This window comes from Herpailurus yagouaroundi, unplaced genomic scaffold (assembly GCF_014898765.1).
Source record: "Herpailurus yagouaroundi ecotype Mexico unplaced genomic scaffold, PumYag 186, whole genome shotgun sequence".
NCBI lineage: Eukaryota > Metazoa > Chordata > Mammalia > Carnivora > Felidae > Herpailurus > Herpailurus yagouaroundi.
In genome coordinates this window covers 14,294,763-14,308,737 of record NW_024412417.1, presented here as the reverse complement: position 1 = coordinate 14,308,737, position 13,975 = coordinate 14,294,763, and the positions used below count along the sequence as shown (strand labels likewise).

Here is a 13,975-nt window from a genome sequence, read left to right as displayed (position 1 = left end):
ACTCATGCTCTGTCTCTCAAAAATAAAACAAACGTTACAAAATTTTTTACAAAAAGGAAAATGCAATGAAACACTATTTCATACCCACTAGAAAGACTATAATCAAACAGATGAATAGTAACAAGTTTGTCAAAAATGTGAAGCAATGAGAACCTCCATACTCTGCGCTGGTGGGTCTGTAAAACGGTGTAACCACTTTGGAAAACAGTCTGGCAGTTCCTCAAAATGTTAAAAATAGAGCTACCATATGACCCAGTAACCCCACTCCTAGGTACACATCCAAGAGAAATGAAAACATAGGAGTATACAAAAACTTGTACACAAATATCCATACCAGTATTCTCAAAAAGTAGAAATAGCCTAAATGTCCACCATCTGATTAATGGATTAATAAAATATGGTACCTCTATACAATGGAGTATTATTTGGTAACAAAAAGAAATGAAATATCAATACACGCTGCAACATGGATGAATCGTGAAACATTATGCCAAGGAAGAGAAGCCAGTCACAAGAGATCATATATTAGAGGATTTCATTTACACGAAATGTCCAGAATAAGCAAATCTGTAGCGCCAGAGAGTGGGCAGGGGGTAAGGGGGAGGCAAGGAATAGGATGTTTGTGATGGTGGTAGTGGGAGAGTGATGAAGATGTACTGTGACTGACTGTGGCGATGGCTGCACAACTCTACGACTATTCTAGAAATCACTGTACACTTAAAGGGTACACGTTGTACACTTTAAACAGATGAATCGCATAGTATGTAAGTTATATCTCAATAAAAATATTAAAGATAGTCACCATTTTCATACTTCAAACACGTATATTTTATTGTATATAAAATGTACTTTCATAAAGGTGATTTAAAAAGAAAACAAAGAGTCATTTTCTTTTATTATTTTATTTATTTAAATAAATTACTTATTGGCATCAAATTAATTAATTATTTATTTTTATTTATTTTGAGAGAAAGAGAGCACTAGCAGGGGAGAGTCAGAGAGAGAGGGAGAGAGAATCCCAAGTAGGCTCCACGCTGTCAGCGCAGAGCTCCAGGTGGGGTTCAACCTCACGAACCGTGAGATGATGACCTGAGCTGAAATCAAGAGTCAGACGCTTAACTGACTCAGCCACCCAGGCGCCCAAGAGTCAGCATCTTCTAAAACCATTCCAATAAGTAGACTATACATGTGATAATAAACCCAATGTCCAGGTAGCCTGAGAACAGTGACTCATTTTGCTCTAGTCAATGCATAGAAATACATTACCCTTCTACAAATGCATCCAGTTTAGCCAGTTCATCCGACAAACCAACCAAGACATCCAGTGTGCCAACCTAGAAGGGAAATACAGCATTTTACTACTTAGGTTTCATCCCCTGCCATTTTTTTTTTTTTAACAAGGTGATACAACACCTTGATTTGAAGGGCCCATAAATCCTAAGTTCTCCGTATTTTATTCCATGATGTGCAAGTGTGGTTAAAAAAGTTTGCCAGACATCTCAAAGGTATTTACATGCACGGGATAATCCTCTAATTCATGGGTACAGCCAGCATTTAAGAGGTGAAGATTCTGCAATGGCAGGCCTATGCATCTGCTTCTACTGCCCAGTGATGGGTGGACCAGTTGAAGTCATGGTTTACAGCAGCAGCTCTTAAATAGGGAGGGGTCCATGACTATCAGTGTCTCAAAGGAATTCGTAACTCCCAAAATACGAAGAACCGGTAATTTTAAGTTATTTCTTAAATGATTGCTCTATATAACTACCTGCTAAGTTACCCAGCAAAATAAAAATACTGTGATTTTTCCATTCTGTAAAATTACTGATAACCTGCTTCCCTTTGAGGCTGCTAGGTACAGACCTTCAATAAATATTAAATAAATTAACCACATTAAATAACTAAGGTAGACCTGCAAAGTATGATTAAAGAGGTCTAATGGTAAAACGTTTGCAACATTACTGAAACTTGCATGAATTTAATAACAAAAAACTGGGTTTGCTGTGATATTGAAGTATATTACTAAGATTTTTCACTTCTGAAGATATATGTGAATGTAATATATCAAATATTTTCATAACATTTCTCATTACAATTCAAATTACAATTTAGAAAAGCACAAAAGTTTAGAAAAATGTTATTCACTTTGGTAGTTTACTTCTAAAATCTCAAGTTCCTCATTATTTAAAATGGGAAGATTAGAGGGGCTCATCTCAAATTCCTCATTATTTAAAATGTGAAGATTAGAGGGGCTCCCGGGTGGCTCAGTCAGTTAAGTGTCCAACTTCGGCTCAGGTCATGACCTCTCGGTCAGTGAGTTCGAGCCCCGTTTAGGGCTCTGCGCTGATAGCTCAGAGCCTGGAACCTGCTTCAGATTCTGTGTCTCCCTCACTCTCTGCCCCTCCCCCGTTCACTCCTCTGTCTCTTCTCTCTCTCTCTCAAAAGTAAATAAACATTAAAAAAATTTTAAAGACCGAGAGAAAATCAAATTAAAAAACAAAATCTGAAGATTAGAAAGAACAAGATAAGTTTTCAATTATGCCAATGGCTAGAAATGAGTTTTTTTTTTTTTTGAAGGAACCCAGATCTCTAATTTCTACCAAAATGTAAGCAAAGACAACTGTTCTCTTCACAATGAACTCATACACTACTTTGCACCATGCCGTTTTACCTTTAAGTCAGGAATGTTAAATTTTGAAGTAATAGCAAGATTATTGTTCTTTGTAGTTGCTGCATGCAATTTCTCCCATGTTTGCTGACATGTTTTCTCCCCAGGAGCAGATATAAGCCAGAACTCAGTCATATTTGTTACCAAGTGTTTCTTTCCAAATCAAAAGGGACTCTGAAAGGTAAAACGAAACAAACAAAAAATACCTTCAATGCCATTTGTTTCTAAAGTATTTCAGAGTCACAGGATAAGTGATAAATATTAACCTTTTTCAAAACAAATCCAGCATTGGCAGCTGATCCCAAGCAGAGTCAAATGTACCTACCTGAAGTAAATCCACATAAATGGTAAAAGGGGATTTATTTATGATACTAGGGGGGAAAAAGATGATACAAACCTAACACATTTAGTATCTAATTTTTTTTTTAACTACAAAACATTCCAAAATGGGAATTATTCAAAGAGGTGCAGCTACGGAAAATACCAGCCACCAAACGTTTCATTCCACAAAAGCAGTAGGAAGAATCACAAATTTACAGGCTAATCTTAAACTCTTAAAACAAAAAACCAAAATAGGAAATTTTAAAACATGCATAACTTTTACCTTTGAGAAGGAACTGAATCAATGCACTTGAACAGAAGCCACCAAATAAATTTGTCACATCTGGCTTAGCAAATCCTACAAAGTTAGCCAAATTAGTTATTAATTTTAACCCATATTCAACCTAAGGGAATCTCCTCACATCCCTGGCATATAGTTAGCTGCCATCAAACTTTACGAATTTGCAAAACAATCTTACCAATTGGCCTTACACTTAAAAATATAACAGGGTGGGGGCTGGGGGTGGTACCATTGGATCTAAGTGAGAGGCTGTGGACCTCCCTCTCCAGGCAGTTCCATTAAGACACAACCAACCCTCTTATACAATCTCTCTCCTTCCCTCCCACTTGGAAAAATAAAAGTCCAGAGCCAAATATATTCAGAATCTAAGTTTAGGTAAAGCACACAAGCTCCTAAAAATGAAAATATTACCGCACCATTATTTCTACTTGAATACGTCTTCATTAGGACCACCATAAACTGTCTACTACCAGTCACTGTTTACACTCTCCCGAATAGAAAAGAACTACTTTACAAAGCTGTCCTGATAACAAAATCATGTAACGAACGTGAAACGACTTTGTAAATTTAAATTTACATGGGGCGCCTGGGTGGCGCAGTCGGTTAAGCGTCCGACTTCAGCCAGGTCACGATCTCGCGCTCCGTGAGTTCGAGCCCCGCGTCGGGCTCTGGGCTGATGGCTCAGAGCCTGGAGCCTGTTTCCGATTCTGTGTCTCCCTCTCTCTCTGCCCCTCCCCCGTTCATGCTCTGTCTCTCTCTGTCCCAAAAATAAATAAACGTTGAAAAAAAAAATTTAAAAAAAAATTTACTTCAAAATATAAAGTATAATAATCATAATGGACTTTTATTAACTTCATAATTTCACTCATCCTATTTTTAGAATTGTAATTAAGGTAATCCTAGGCAATCATTACACAACTGAAAGTGAACACAGATGCCATTCTATATACTTTGTTATCTTTTTCCAATTTCTGTTTATACAGATCTACTACATACCAGGTACTGTTTTAAATGTTTTAGGGGCACCTGCGTGGCCCGGTCAGTTAAGCATCCGACTGCAGCTCAGGTCACGATCTCGTGGTTCGCGAGTTTGAGTCCCACACTGGACTCTGTGCTGTCAGCTCAGAGCCTGGAGCTGGCCTAGGATTCTGTGTCTCCCTCTCTCTCTGTCCCCTGCCCACTCACATTCTGTCTCTCTCTCAAAAAAGACGTATTAAAAAAACAAAAAAAATAAAATAAAAATAAAAATGGGGTGGAGCACCTGGGTGGCTCAGTCGGTTGGGTGACCGACTTGATTTCAGCTCAGGTCGTGATCACAGGGTCGTGGGATCGAGGTCCATGTCCGGCTCCACGCATGGAGCCTCTTTGGGATTCTCTCTCTCTCTGCCCCTCCCCTGCTGGTGCTCTCTCTCAAAACAAATAAATATTTTAAAAAATAAAATAAAAAATATCCAGGGAAAATATGGTACAATGTTAATAACTGTTAAATCTGGGTAGTAGGTACACGGATGTCTGTTAATCTAAAGTATTTGAACTTTTCTGCATACTTGAAATATTTCAAAATTAAGTATTTTTAACTGTTACAAGAATGTAATTACAATAAAATAAAACAATGTTTAGCACATTTATAAATTTTAGTGGACTCTCAAACAGAATATCCAGAGAATAGTCTTGTTACTATGTTAATCCCCCAAGCACAACTTTTCGGTTTTAAAACTAGTCAAGATGCTTTCTAGTCTGTTCATACAGTGTTATGACCAAGTATAGTAATATATTGAACAAAAACCTTCCTGATGTCCTGGAATTTTTTGTCAAGAAATACTTTAGGGTCAACATATTCAGGAACTCTAACTGCAAAATATTGTAAAGGTAAGAGCTCGGGCTACACTTGTATTAACTCCAGAGTCCATCTCAGTAAGTTGCTCTTTAAATTCCTGATGAGATGTTGTGGTTCTATCTCCTGCTTTCCTGTCTTCCCCTAACCCGAGTCACCTCACCTAAGCTGCTCCAAACCTTGCTATCTTTTCATTTGCCTTTGGCAACTTTGGCTCTGGCTTTTCCCCTTCTCTGATCTCCTCCATCTAATATTCTTGCACTTATCAAATCTAGTTTTTTTAGCCCAAACACCAGTCATAGCACTACCTTAAACTTTAAAATTCTAAGTTGATCAGAGAATTCCATAACATCTTTAAACCTCTTTCACTAATCCAGATCTTCTACATGATGGTAGTTTTTGGAAATCTGAGGTTTTATTATAATTATTTATACAAGCAGTTTTGTTAAAGTGTATCTGATGACATTTTATACCTCCTCTACCTTCCAAAATAGCAGGTGATTAAATCAATAAGTTCTTTCTGATATTTTAAAATTATCCAAAGTGCAGCTTCTTCAAAGACGGTAATAATATGAGCTATTACAGTAGATGTCACTATCATACCATTTAGAGTTCTAGAAAATCTTTCTTATCCAACAGGTTTCCAAAGTATTTCAAAAACAAGAAAAAGAACCCCATTTTTCATCTATAAATAACTGCCCTATCCTGTTTCACTGAGCTATTATCAGGACCAAATAAAATAATGTCACGATGATTCTAAGCAAAAGTAGAGTCTGGAAATGTCTAGGAAAGAGGTACCTGCTGGCTCAGTAGGAGCATGTAACTCTTGATCTCCAAGTCATAAGTTTGAGCTCCACACTTAGCCACCAGAAATCATAAATTTGAGATTGGTTTAAAAAAAAAAAAGAAAGAAAGAAAAGAAAAAGGAAATGTCTAGGAAACTTACAGAAAGTACTCTAATTCCATTTTTAACTGGAGCCCTCTCTAGGGCCTAATTGTTTGGATATGAGGAGGAAAAGGTATTCTCTATGTTTGGTATTATGTTATACACATCTCATATGCTATCTCATTTAATTCTCATGACAGTCCTATGAGCTAGGTAGTAATACTTGGGAGAGGTTCTCATTTACCAAGGCCACATGAGTGGCAAGTGGGGTTCAAATACCACGGAGTTTGACTGTAAAAGGCTATGTACTCTCGATTGTGTCATAGTAGAAGAAAATGTTCTGCACTCAGACCCACATGAGCTCCGCTATTTGAAGAAATCCACACGTAACCTTAAACCCTTTTGTCCTGCTTCCTTCTGGGCTCCAAGCAACCGATAGGCCCAAGGAATTCTAAATAAATTGAGCTTCCCTTCCCTTTTCTTTTCATCTAGGATCATCAGAATGATGTTGATGTCTGAAACAGCAACGCCCAGCACCCCAACTATCCTAGCTCCTAGAAGGAACAATGATACCTCCAAACAGAAAAGCAAAAAAAAAAAAAAAAATAGTTTCAAGAGATATGGAGATAGAATTTAAATTTAAAAAGAGAAAAACAGCACAAACTTTACAGTCCCATTAATAGTTAAACTCCTGACTCTATTCCCTCACTAGTTTCCTCATCTGTGGAATACTACAAATCTCTTCACACAACTGTTGGAAGGAATCAACAAAATGATGAACCTAAGAATTGCCCTTGAGAACAGCATCAGTAAGTCTTATGCAAAATTCCTTTTGTTCTGTTTTTGAACAATGTCCACTGTTACCCTGTGGACACAAGTCACATAAAAAAATTTCTCCTTGAGGGGCGCCTGGCTGGCTCAGTTGGGAGAGTATGTGACTCTTGATCTTGGGGTCATTGAGTTCAAGCCCCACACTGGGAACAGAGCCTACTTAATTAAAAAAAAATTTTTTTTTCCTTGAAATTTAAAAAACTTTAAGCTCAGCTCCAAATAAAATTTATCTTTGCAGATGAATATACATATATCTTAAATGAAATTGTATTATTAAACACATTTCCCCTTTTCTCTCAGCTGCACTGAAACAATCAAAACTGGGTGTCCACTGTTTACCTTGTCATCAAGAACCTAGACATTTCCATCTCCTCTGAACGCTTCAAATGACTTCTGTTTTTACTCCTAATCATTTCCCTTTTTTCATCTTGCATATTGGAAGTCAGGCATAAATACACACGAATCATATGTTTAACAAAAGGGAAAATTAAAAGGTACCCTAATCAAATGTTGGAATTCCTCAAGACTCAGACCTAGGTCTGACTCCCTCTGTTACATGTGGGTATAAACATGTGCATACAATTTTTCTCTTGAGGATGTTATCTATAACAAGACAATTCCAGGCTAGATGCTGAACTCTCTCAAATTTTTACCTCCAGCTCAGACTCCTCTGCTGCATCCAGAGCCATACCCAACAAGCCTCCTCAACTAACTACAAGACCTCTCCACTTGGAGGTCTCAAAAACATCTAAAACCCAGTGTTTTTAGTCAAATTCATGTCTTCCCTCAAACCTCTTCCTACTCCAGTGTTCCCTGGGTTATTACAGGTATACCCCTGCAACATTAGACAATTAGAACTGTCAAATGTCATCAAGATAACAGCCAATACTTACTGGGCACTTCCTACCTCCTAGCACCAATAAAAACACTTCATATATATTAACTCATTTAGTATGTTTAAAACAACCTTATCAGATGGGTAGTAGTTGCAAAGAAACCAAGGCACAGAAAGTACCTCATATGAGATACACCACAGAATGGATATCATACATTGTGACAGTATATATTACATGCTACAGATAAATATATTATATGCTCTCATAGCACTTTCTTTTTATTATTTCCCTGAGGGACACTTTTTATTCAAGTCTTTCTTCCAAATAAACTGCCCATTAGAGTTGGTGGAAACCATGATAATTTTTGCTCACAACTCAGTACCTGGCACAGAGGCCAGTATGTAGAACCTCAAAAAGTACCTACTGAATATTTGTGAATGAATAAATAACTGTGAGGATTAAATGAGATAATCTAGTTAAAATATCTGGTTTATTACTGATTAGCTCCCTTCACTTCCCCTGTATTTTTAAAAATCAACTTTATGAAAATATAAAGTTTCATGAGTTGTTGACAAATGTATACACCTGTGTAACCACCACCACAACCAAGATTTAAAACATCTCTTTTGTCCCAAAGCCTTCCCCCACACCCAGTCCCAGTCAACTCCTACTGCACTGCCAGCCCTGGGCAGATGCTGATCTGCGGTCATATGACAGCTCTGCCTAATCCAGAAGTTCGCTGTAAATGAAAATACATCATGTACTCTCCGGTATCGGACTCCTTTTGCTCAGCAAGTCTTTCGTATTTGTTCATGTTGTATCAACAGCAGTACATTCTGTTTTACTGCTTATTAATTCATTGCATGAATGTACTACGGTTTGCTGATCTATTCGCATGTTGAGGGACATTTAGACTGTTTCTGCTTTGGAGCCATTGACAACAAAGGTGCTGTGAACATTCCACGACAAAGCTCTTTTTGAAAATATATTTTCATTTCTCTTAGATAAACATCAAGAAGTGGAATTCCAGAGCTGAATGATTAGCGTATGTTTAACTTCATAAGAAGCCGCCAAACGGTTTTCCCAAGCAGACAGGCCATCAGAAAGGTATGCAAGCTCCAGGTGTTGTATGTGCTCACTCAGTGCTTTCAACTTATCAATTCTGATGTCTAATTTACCAACTTTTTCCCCATAATATATGCTTTCTGTGGCATAAGAAAAATTTGCCTATTCCATGGTCACAAGGATTTATCCAGCTTAGACTTCACTGAGCTTCCTGAATCTGTGTTTACTTTTCATCAAATGTGAAAAAATCCCATCCATCTTCTTCTTCAAATTTTTTTTCTGCTTCCCTTTCTCTTCTCTTGATACAAAAATCACACATTAAACCACCTAATACTGTCCCACAGGTCAAAAAGCTTCGATTCATTTTTTTTTTCAGTTGTTTTCTATGCTTCAGTTTGGGTATACTCTTGCTCTATCTTCTAGTTTGCTGAACTTTTCTTTAGAGTATCTGCTATTCATCTCACAAAGTGAATTTTTCTCTTTAGATGTATTTTTCAGCTAAGTTCCATTTTCAAAAGCCTTTCATTTTTATCCTCATTATGTTCCGTTTTCTGTTAGATCACTAATTCACAATGTTACATTGCCAATCACTGGATTTTGTCGTCTTATAAGAATGTTGTACTCTCTTCTGACAGTACTTGAGAATTAGCATAATACACTGGAGGCTTATTTTTAAACTTTGTTAGAATGTGTCTAAAGCTAATTAAGCTCTACTACTAAGGTCTTTCTGGGGATTCTAGTGAATGCCCTAGGTATTCAAACACTTCCTAGCCCCATGTGCCCTGGATATTGTTCCACTTAAAGCTCTCTAGTCATTCTTTGCTGGGCCTCCTACAGAGACCTCTATACAAATTTTTGGTGTTTTTTCTGTCTGCCTCCCTCCTTTCTGACAATATGATCTGCAACTTCCAGCCAGGTAAGTGTTCCCCAACTCCAGTCTCCTCAATTCAGCAAGACCAACATGCTTTACTTGGTTTTTCCTTCTGAGACCATGATCTAAAGAGTGACTCCAGACAGAAAGCAATTCCAAGTAGAAAGCAGAGGAACTATGGATCTCGCTTCATTTGTTTCCAGTCTCTCAGTTCAAATACTACCTGCTGTCCAATATTTGGAAGAATTTTTTCATACATTTTGTCCAGTTTCTTAGTTGTTCATGGTAAGAAAGCAAGTGTGGTACCAGAAGATCCATCATGGCCAAAAACTGAAGTCTCATCTAGTTTTGTTGTATAGACTGTTCATCAGTTTTTGTTGTAAGTTATCTGACTGCTCTGTTTGTTTCTATGGATCTAGGGATCCAGCCATAACCTTCCAGCCTCTCTCAGCAGTGTTTTAACACTTAATAGAAAGCAGGACTAACAACAATGAACTTGAGAAATGTTAACAAGTTTAAGCTGACTGTAGTAATACTGTGAACACAACAATGAAAATGTATTGCTTTAGTAATATGGGGAGAAATTGTTCATTTTTGTTAAAAAAAAAAAAAAAAGAACAGATGGGGCTTGAATTAATGTCCCACACATTCATACATGTTATTACTTCCAAAATGTATGGCATGCTGACATGATTGATAAAACAAATTCATTTAAAACCATTAAAAAGACATAATAACTTGCTATTACTTTCTCCTCAATCTAAAATAACTATATAATACCTGAAAGACCAAAAAGTTTTGTGCTTAAAAAGAGACAATTTCTAGAAGGCAGTTTCAATATTTATCAAAAGCCATAAAAATGTACACATGTCCCAGCTATCCCAACTTAAAGAAAGGAAAGGATGTATGTACATGTGAACATTAAATTATAAAGAAACTGTTAAAGATTATCTCTTGGGAGTGAATAATGAATGTTCTCATTCTTCCTATACATTCCTGTTTCCTAAGTTTTCAATAACGAAGTACTATATGTGAACACATACACGCGAGTGCATACACACACACACCCGACACAATTTATTTAAAAAGGCAGTATCCTCACACTTGAAATCATGTAAAAGTTTAGAGACCACTAAATGGCATGATAACAATGAACCCTGGAGATAATACAAAAGGGCAATGCTGGTTAGTAATAGTTACGTCTGAAGCATGAGATCAAGGTTGGTAAGCAATCCTTTTATCTCTCACTGGAAATTACAGCCAGAGAAAACCCAAATGCCAACTTCAGGAAGCACAATGTAATGGCCAGAGCACTGTACTGAAAATATGAACACCTGAAATCTAATTCCAGTTCTGCTTATCATTGTCTAAGTTTCTTCATTTGTAACATGGGAGGACTGGATACGATATCCAAGATCCCTTTCTCCTCCTCTATTCCATTAATCTATACTGGGTGAGATCCAAGAATTTTTTTTTTTTTTAATATTCTTGTTACATCCCTCAGGTAATTCAGGTGATCACTCCGGTTTCATAACCACTGTCCTAAAATAGGCATTTCCGTGATTAAGTAGTGGATTGCATACTGATTATATGGTGAATGTTATTTAAAAAATGGTAGATATTCTTTAATAAGATGGCTAAATGTCATATCATCAAGAATCATACAGTATTGCTAGTTCTATAATACAGAAATGGATTTTTGTTCTGTGGAGTTTAGAAACCCACTTTTTGCATGCTTTCCATGGCAGGTTATAAGCTTAAAATGTGAAAAGCAATATGATATCAAGTACAGAACAAAACAAAATCTGAGTAAACTCTTACTTTGCTCAAGAAATGCGAAATTTGATTTAATTTATGAAGGACAGCATTCAGAGGATTTTAAACGCCCGACATAAAAGTCCCTTCTTTGACCACAGTGTAGAATCCAGATTCATTCCCAAAACTTCTCCTTAAAAAATTTTTCCAACTCTAAAAAAATTGCTGTAGACGATAGAAGGCTGATTAACTCACAAAAATGTCTGCCCCTACTTTGCTTCTTTCCTGGAAATAAAACTCAAATCTGCCAGTCTTCACTGTCATCACTACTGATGTCCTTGTCTGAGTTTTTCTACTTTATCTTCACAATCTTCCTGAACTCTATCAATCTTGTCCTCAGGCCTGCCTACCTTTAGTCCTCTTTCTACTTGCCTCCGCTCAGTCCATTTTGCACAAAACAACTCCTTTCCTGTTTAAAACAACTCAAACTTCCCTTCACAAAAGATTTCCCCAACTACACCCAACCATGCACTAGAACCATTATTATAATACCAAACCAGTATGTCCCCCTCAGTATGTTCTCCCTCAACCCATTTAGAACCATGTAATTAACTGCATTAAAGCAGACATCTATTTTGTGTTTTGTCACATGTCTCTTGCTTGACTGTAATTGTTTTCAATTTAGGATCATATCATTTACCTCACCAAACGTTGTGGGTGCTTAAGTTTCCAGAACCGTAGTAGGATCTAAGAAGCAAAACAAATAAAATGAACTCCCTATTGTGAAGGAGCTTACAATTTTGAGCATGCAGGTCTGTATGAGTAGGTAGGTCTGTGTGTGTAGTTAGGGGTGGGAGGGAAGAAATTTAATCCAGATGACAAGATAGAAAACAAAAATCAAAATCAAGGCAGCATCCAGTGGAAACACAAGAGAAACACTGATCAAATTTTTAAAATACTTCTATATTGTCTGACTGCAGTAAGTATGCTGCTTTTAAAAACAAACAGTGGGGTGCCTGGCGGCTCAGTCAGTTGACTGACTGACTTCGGCTCAGGTCGCCATCTCACGGTTCATGGGTTCAAGCACCACATCAGGCTCTCTGTTGTCAGCAAAGAGCCAGCTTTGGAGCCTGTCTCCTTCTCTCTCTGCCCCTCCCCCTCTCTCAAAAATAAACATTAAAAAAAAAAAACAGTAACAATTATTTTTCAAAATGGAAGAAAGGAGAGAAGAAAGGAAAACCTGGGTGCAAAGCTCTGAGACTATTTACTGTTATCAACCCATTGCTGGGAATCTGAAGGCCGTGGATTATTTTCCTACCACAATTCACTTGAATATAAAACAAAAACAGCGGGGCGCCTGGGTGGCGCAGTCGGTTAAGCGTCCGACTTCAGCCAGGTCACGATCTCGCGCTCCGTGAGTTCGAGCCCCGCGTCGGGCTCTGGGCTGATGGCTCAGAGCCTGGAGCCTGTTTCCGATTCTGTGTCTCCCTCTCTCTCTGCCCCTCCCCCGTTCATGCTCTGTCTCTCTCTGTCCCAAAAATAAATAAACGTTGAAAAAAAAATTAAAAAAAAAATAAAATAAAACAAAAACAGTAAAGTAATAACTATCACAACATAAATGGTGGGGATAATAAGCTCAAACAGAGAGCTGCTAGCATTTCTTTTTGAAGGTATGAGCCGGACCCAACTTAGGGGCAATCACAGAAAATATAGCACCCCTGTAAGTGCTCCAATACTGAACTGACTTTAACTCTTTCAGAAAACAATACTTTAATCTTTGAAATGCAACCACCTTTCACAGTAAATAAATTTTTGCAATGAGACTGAAGGTGGTCTACATGCAAAACCACCTCCTTTTCAGTCCTTGAGAATACAGGTTTACTAAATAAAGTGCCTATTTCAATAAGCACGAGAAGAAACACCTTGGATGTCAGAGAAATATCACATAGCCTTCCAATTGTGATTTAAAAAACTAATAAATTATTTAATAAAATTAAAAAAAAATTTTTTTAAATGGGGGGCACCTGGATAGCTCAGTCGGTTAAGCATCTGACTTCAGCTCGGTCATGATCTCACAGTTTGTGGGTTTGAGCCCTGCATGGGGCTCTGTGCTGACAGCTCAGAGTCTGGAGCCTGCTTCAGATTCTATGTCTCCCTCTCTCTCTGTCCCTAGCCTGCTTCAGATTCTATGTCTCCCTCTCTCTCTGTCCCTCCCCTGCTCACACACACTCTCTCAAAAATAAACATTAAAAAAAATTAAAAAGAAAAAAAAACAACTTTTTCCTCTTTGAATGTTAAAATTCTACTCTCAAAACAGAACCATCTTGAGATTGTGGGAAGGGCTTGGCTTACTGGTAATAAAACTTGTTTAAAAGTTTCTAGTAACTAAAAGGGGAATTTTACCTTTCAAGGAGTAGTCTCATGACTCATACAGAATGAAACTTAAAAACTGTCAGAACATATTTCTTTAAATAAGCCTTAATTTTTGCTTTTTTCTGTTTTCAACTAAAGTATTTAAAATTGTTCTATAATCCCATTACAGACTACCTGAATTTCATGCCATAAATACATTTAAAGATGGAAGACAATTTCATCTTTATTTTTTTTTTT

The 13,975-nt window shown here is 37.3% G+C and overlaps 1 protein-coding gene across 1 annotated transcript in view; it reads right to left on the bottom strand.

Annotated features, from left to right (window-relative positions):
* ATP6V1C1 (ATPase H+ transporting V1 subunit C1) overlaps window positions 1–13,975 on the bottom strand; it is a 48,759-nt gene that overhangs the window by 27,944 nt on the left and 6,840 nt on the right. The window contains exons 2-3 of the mRNA XM_040494161.1: window positions 2,669–2,839; window positions 1,267–1,334 (exon numbers count right to left, since the gene is read on the bottom strand). Of these exons, the coding sequence (XP_040350095.1) occupies window positions 1,267–1,334; window positions 2,669–2,800 (200 nt within the window). The 5' untranslated portion in view covers window positions 2,801–2,839. The remainder of the gene's footprint in view (window positions 1–1,266; window positions 1,335–2,668; window positions 2,840–13,975) is intronic.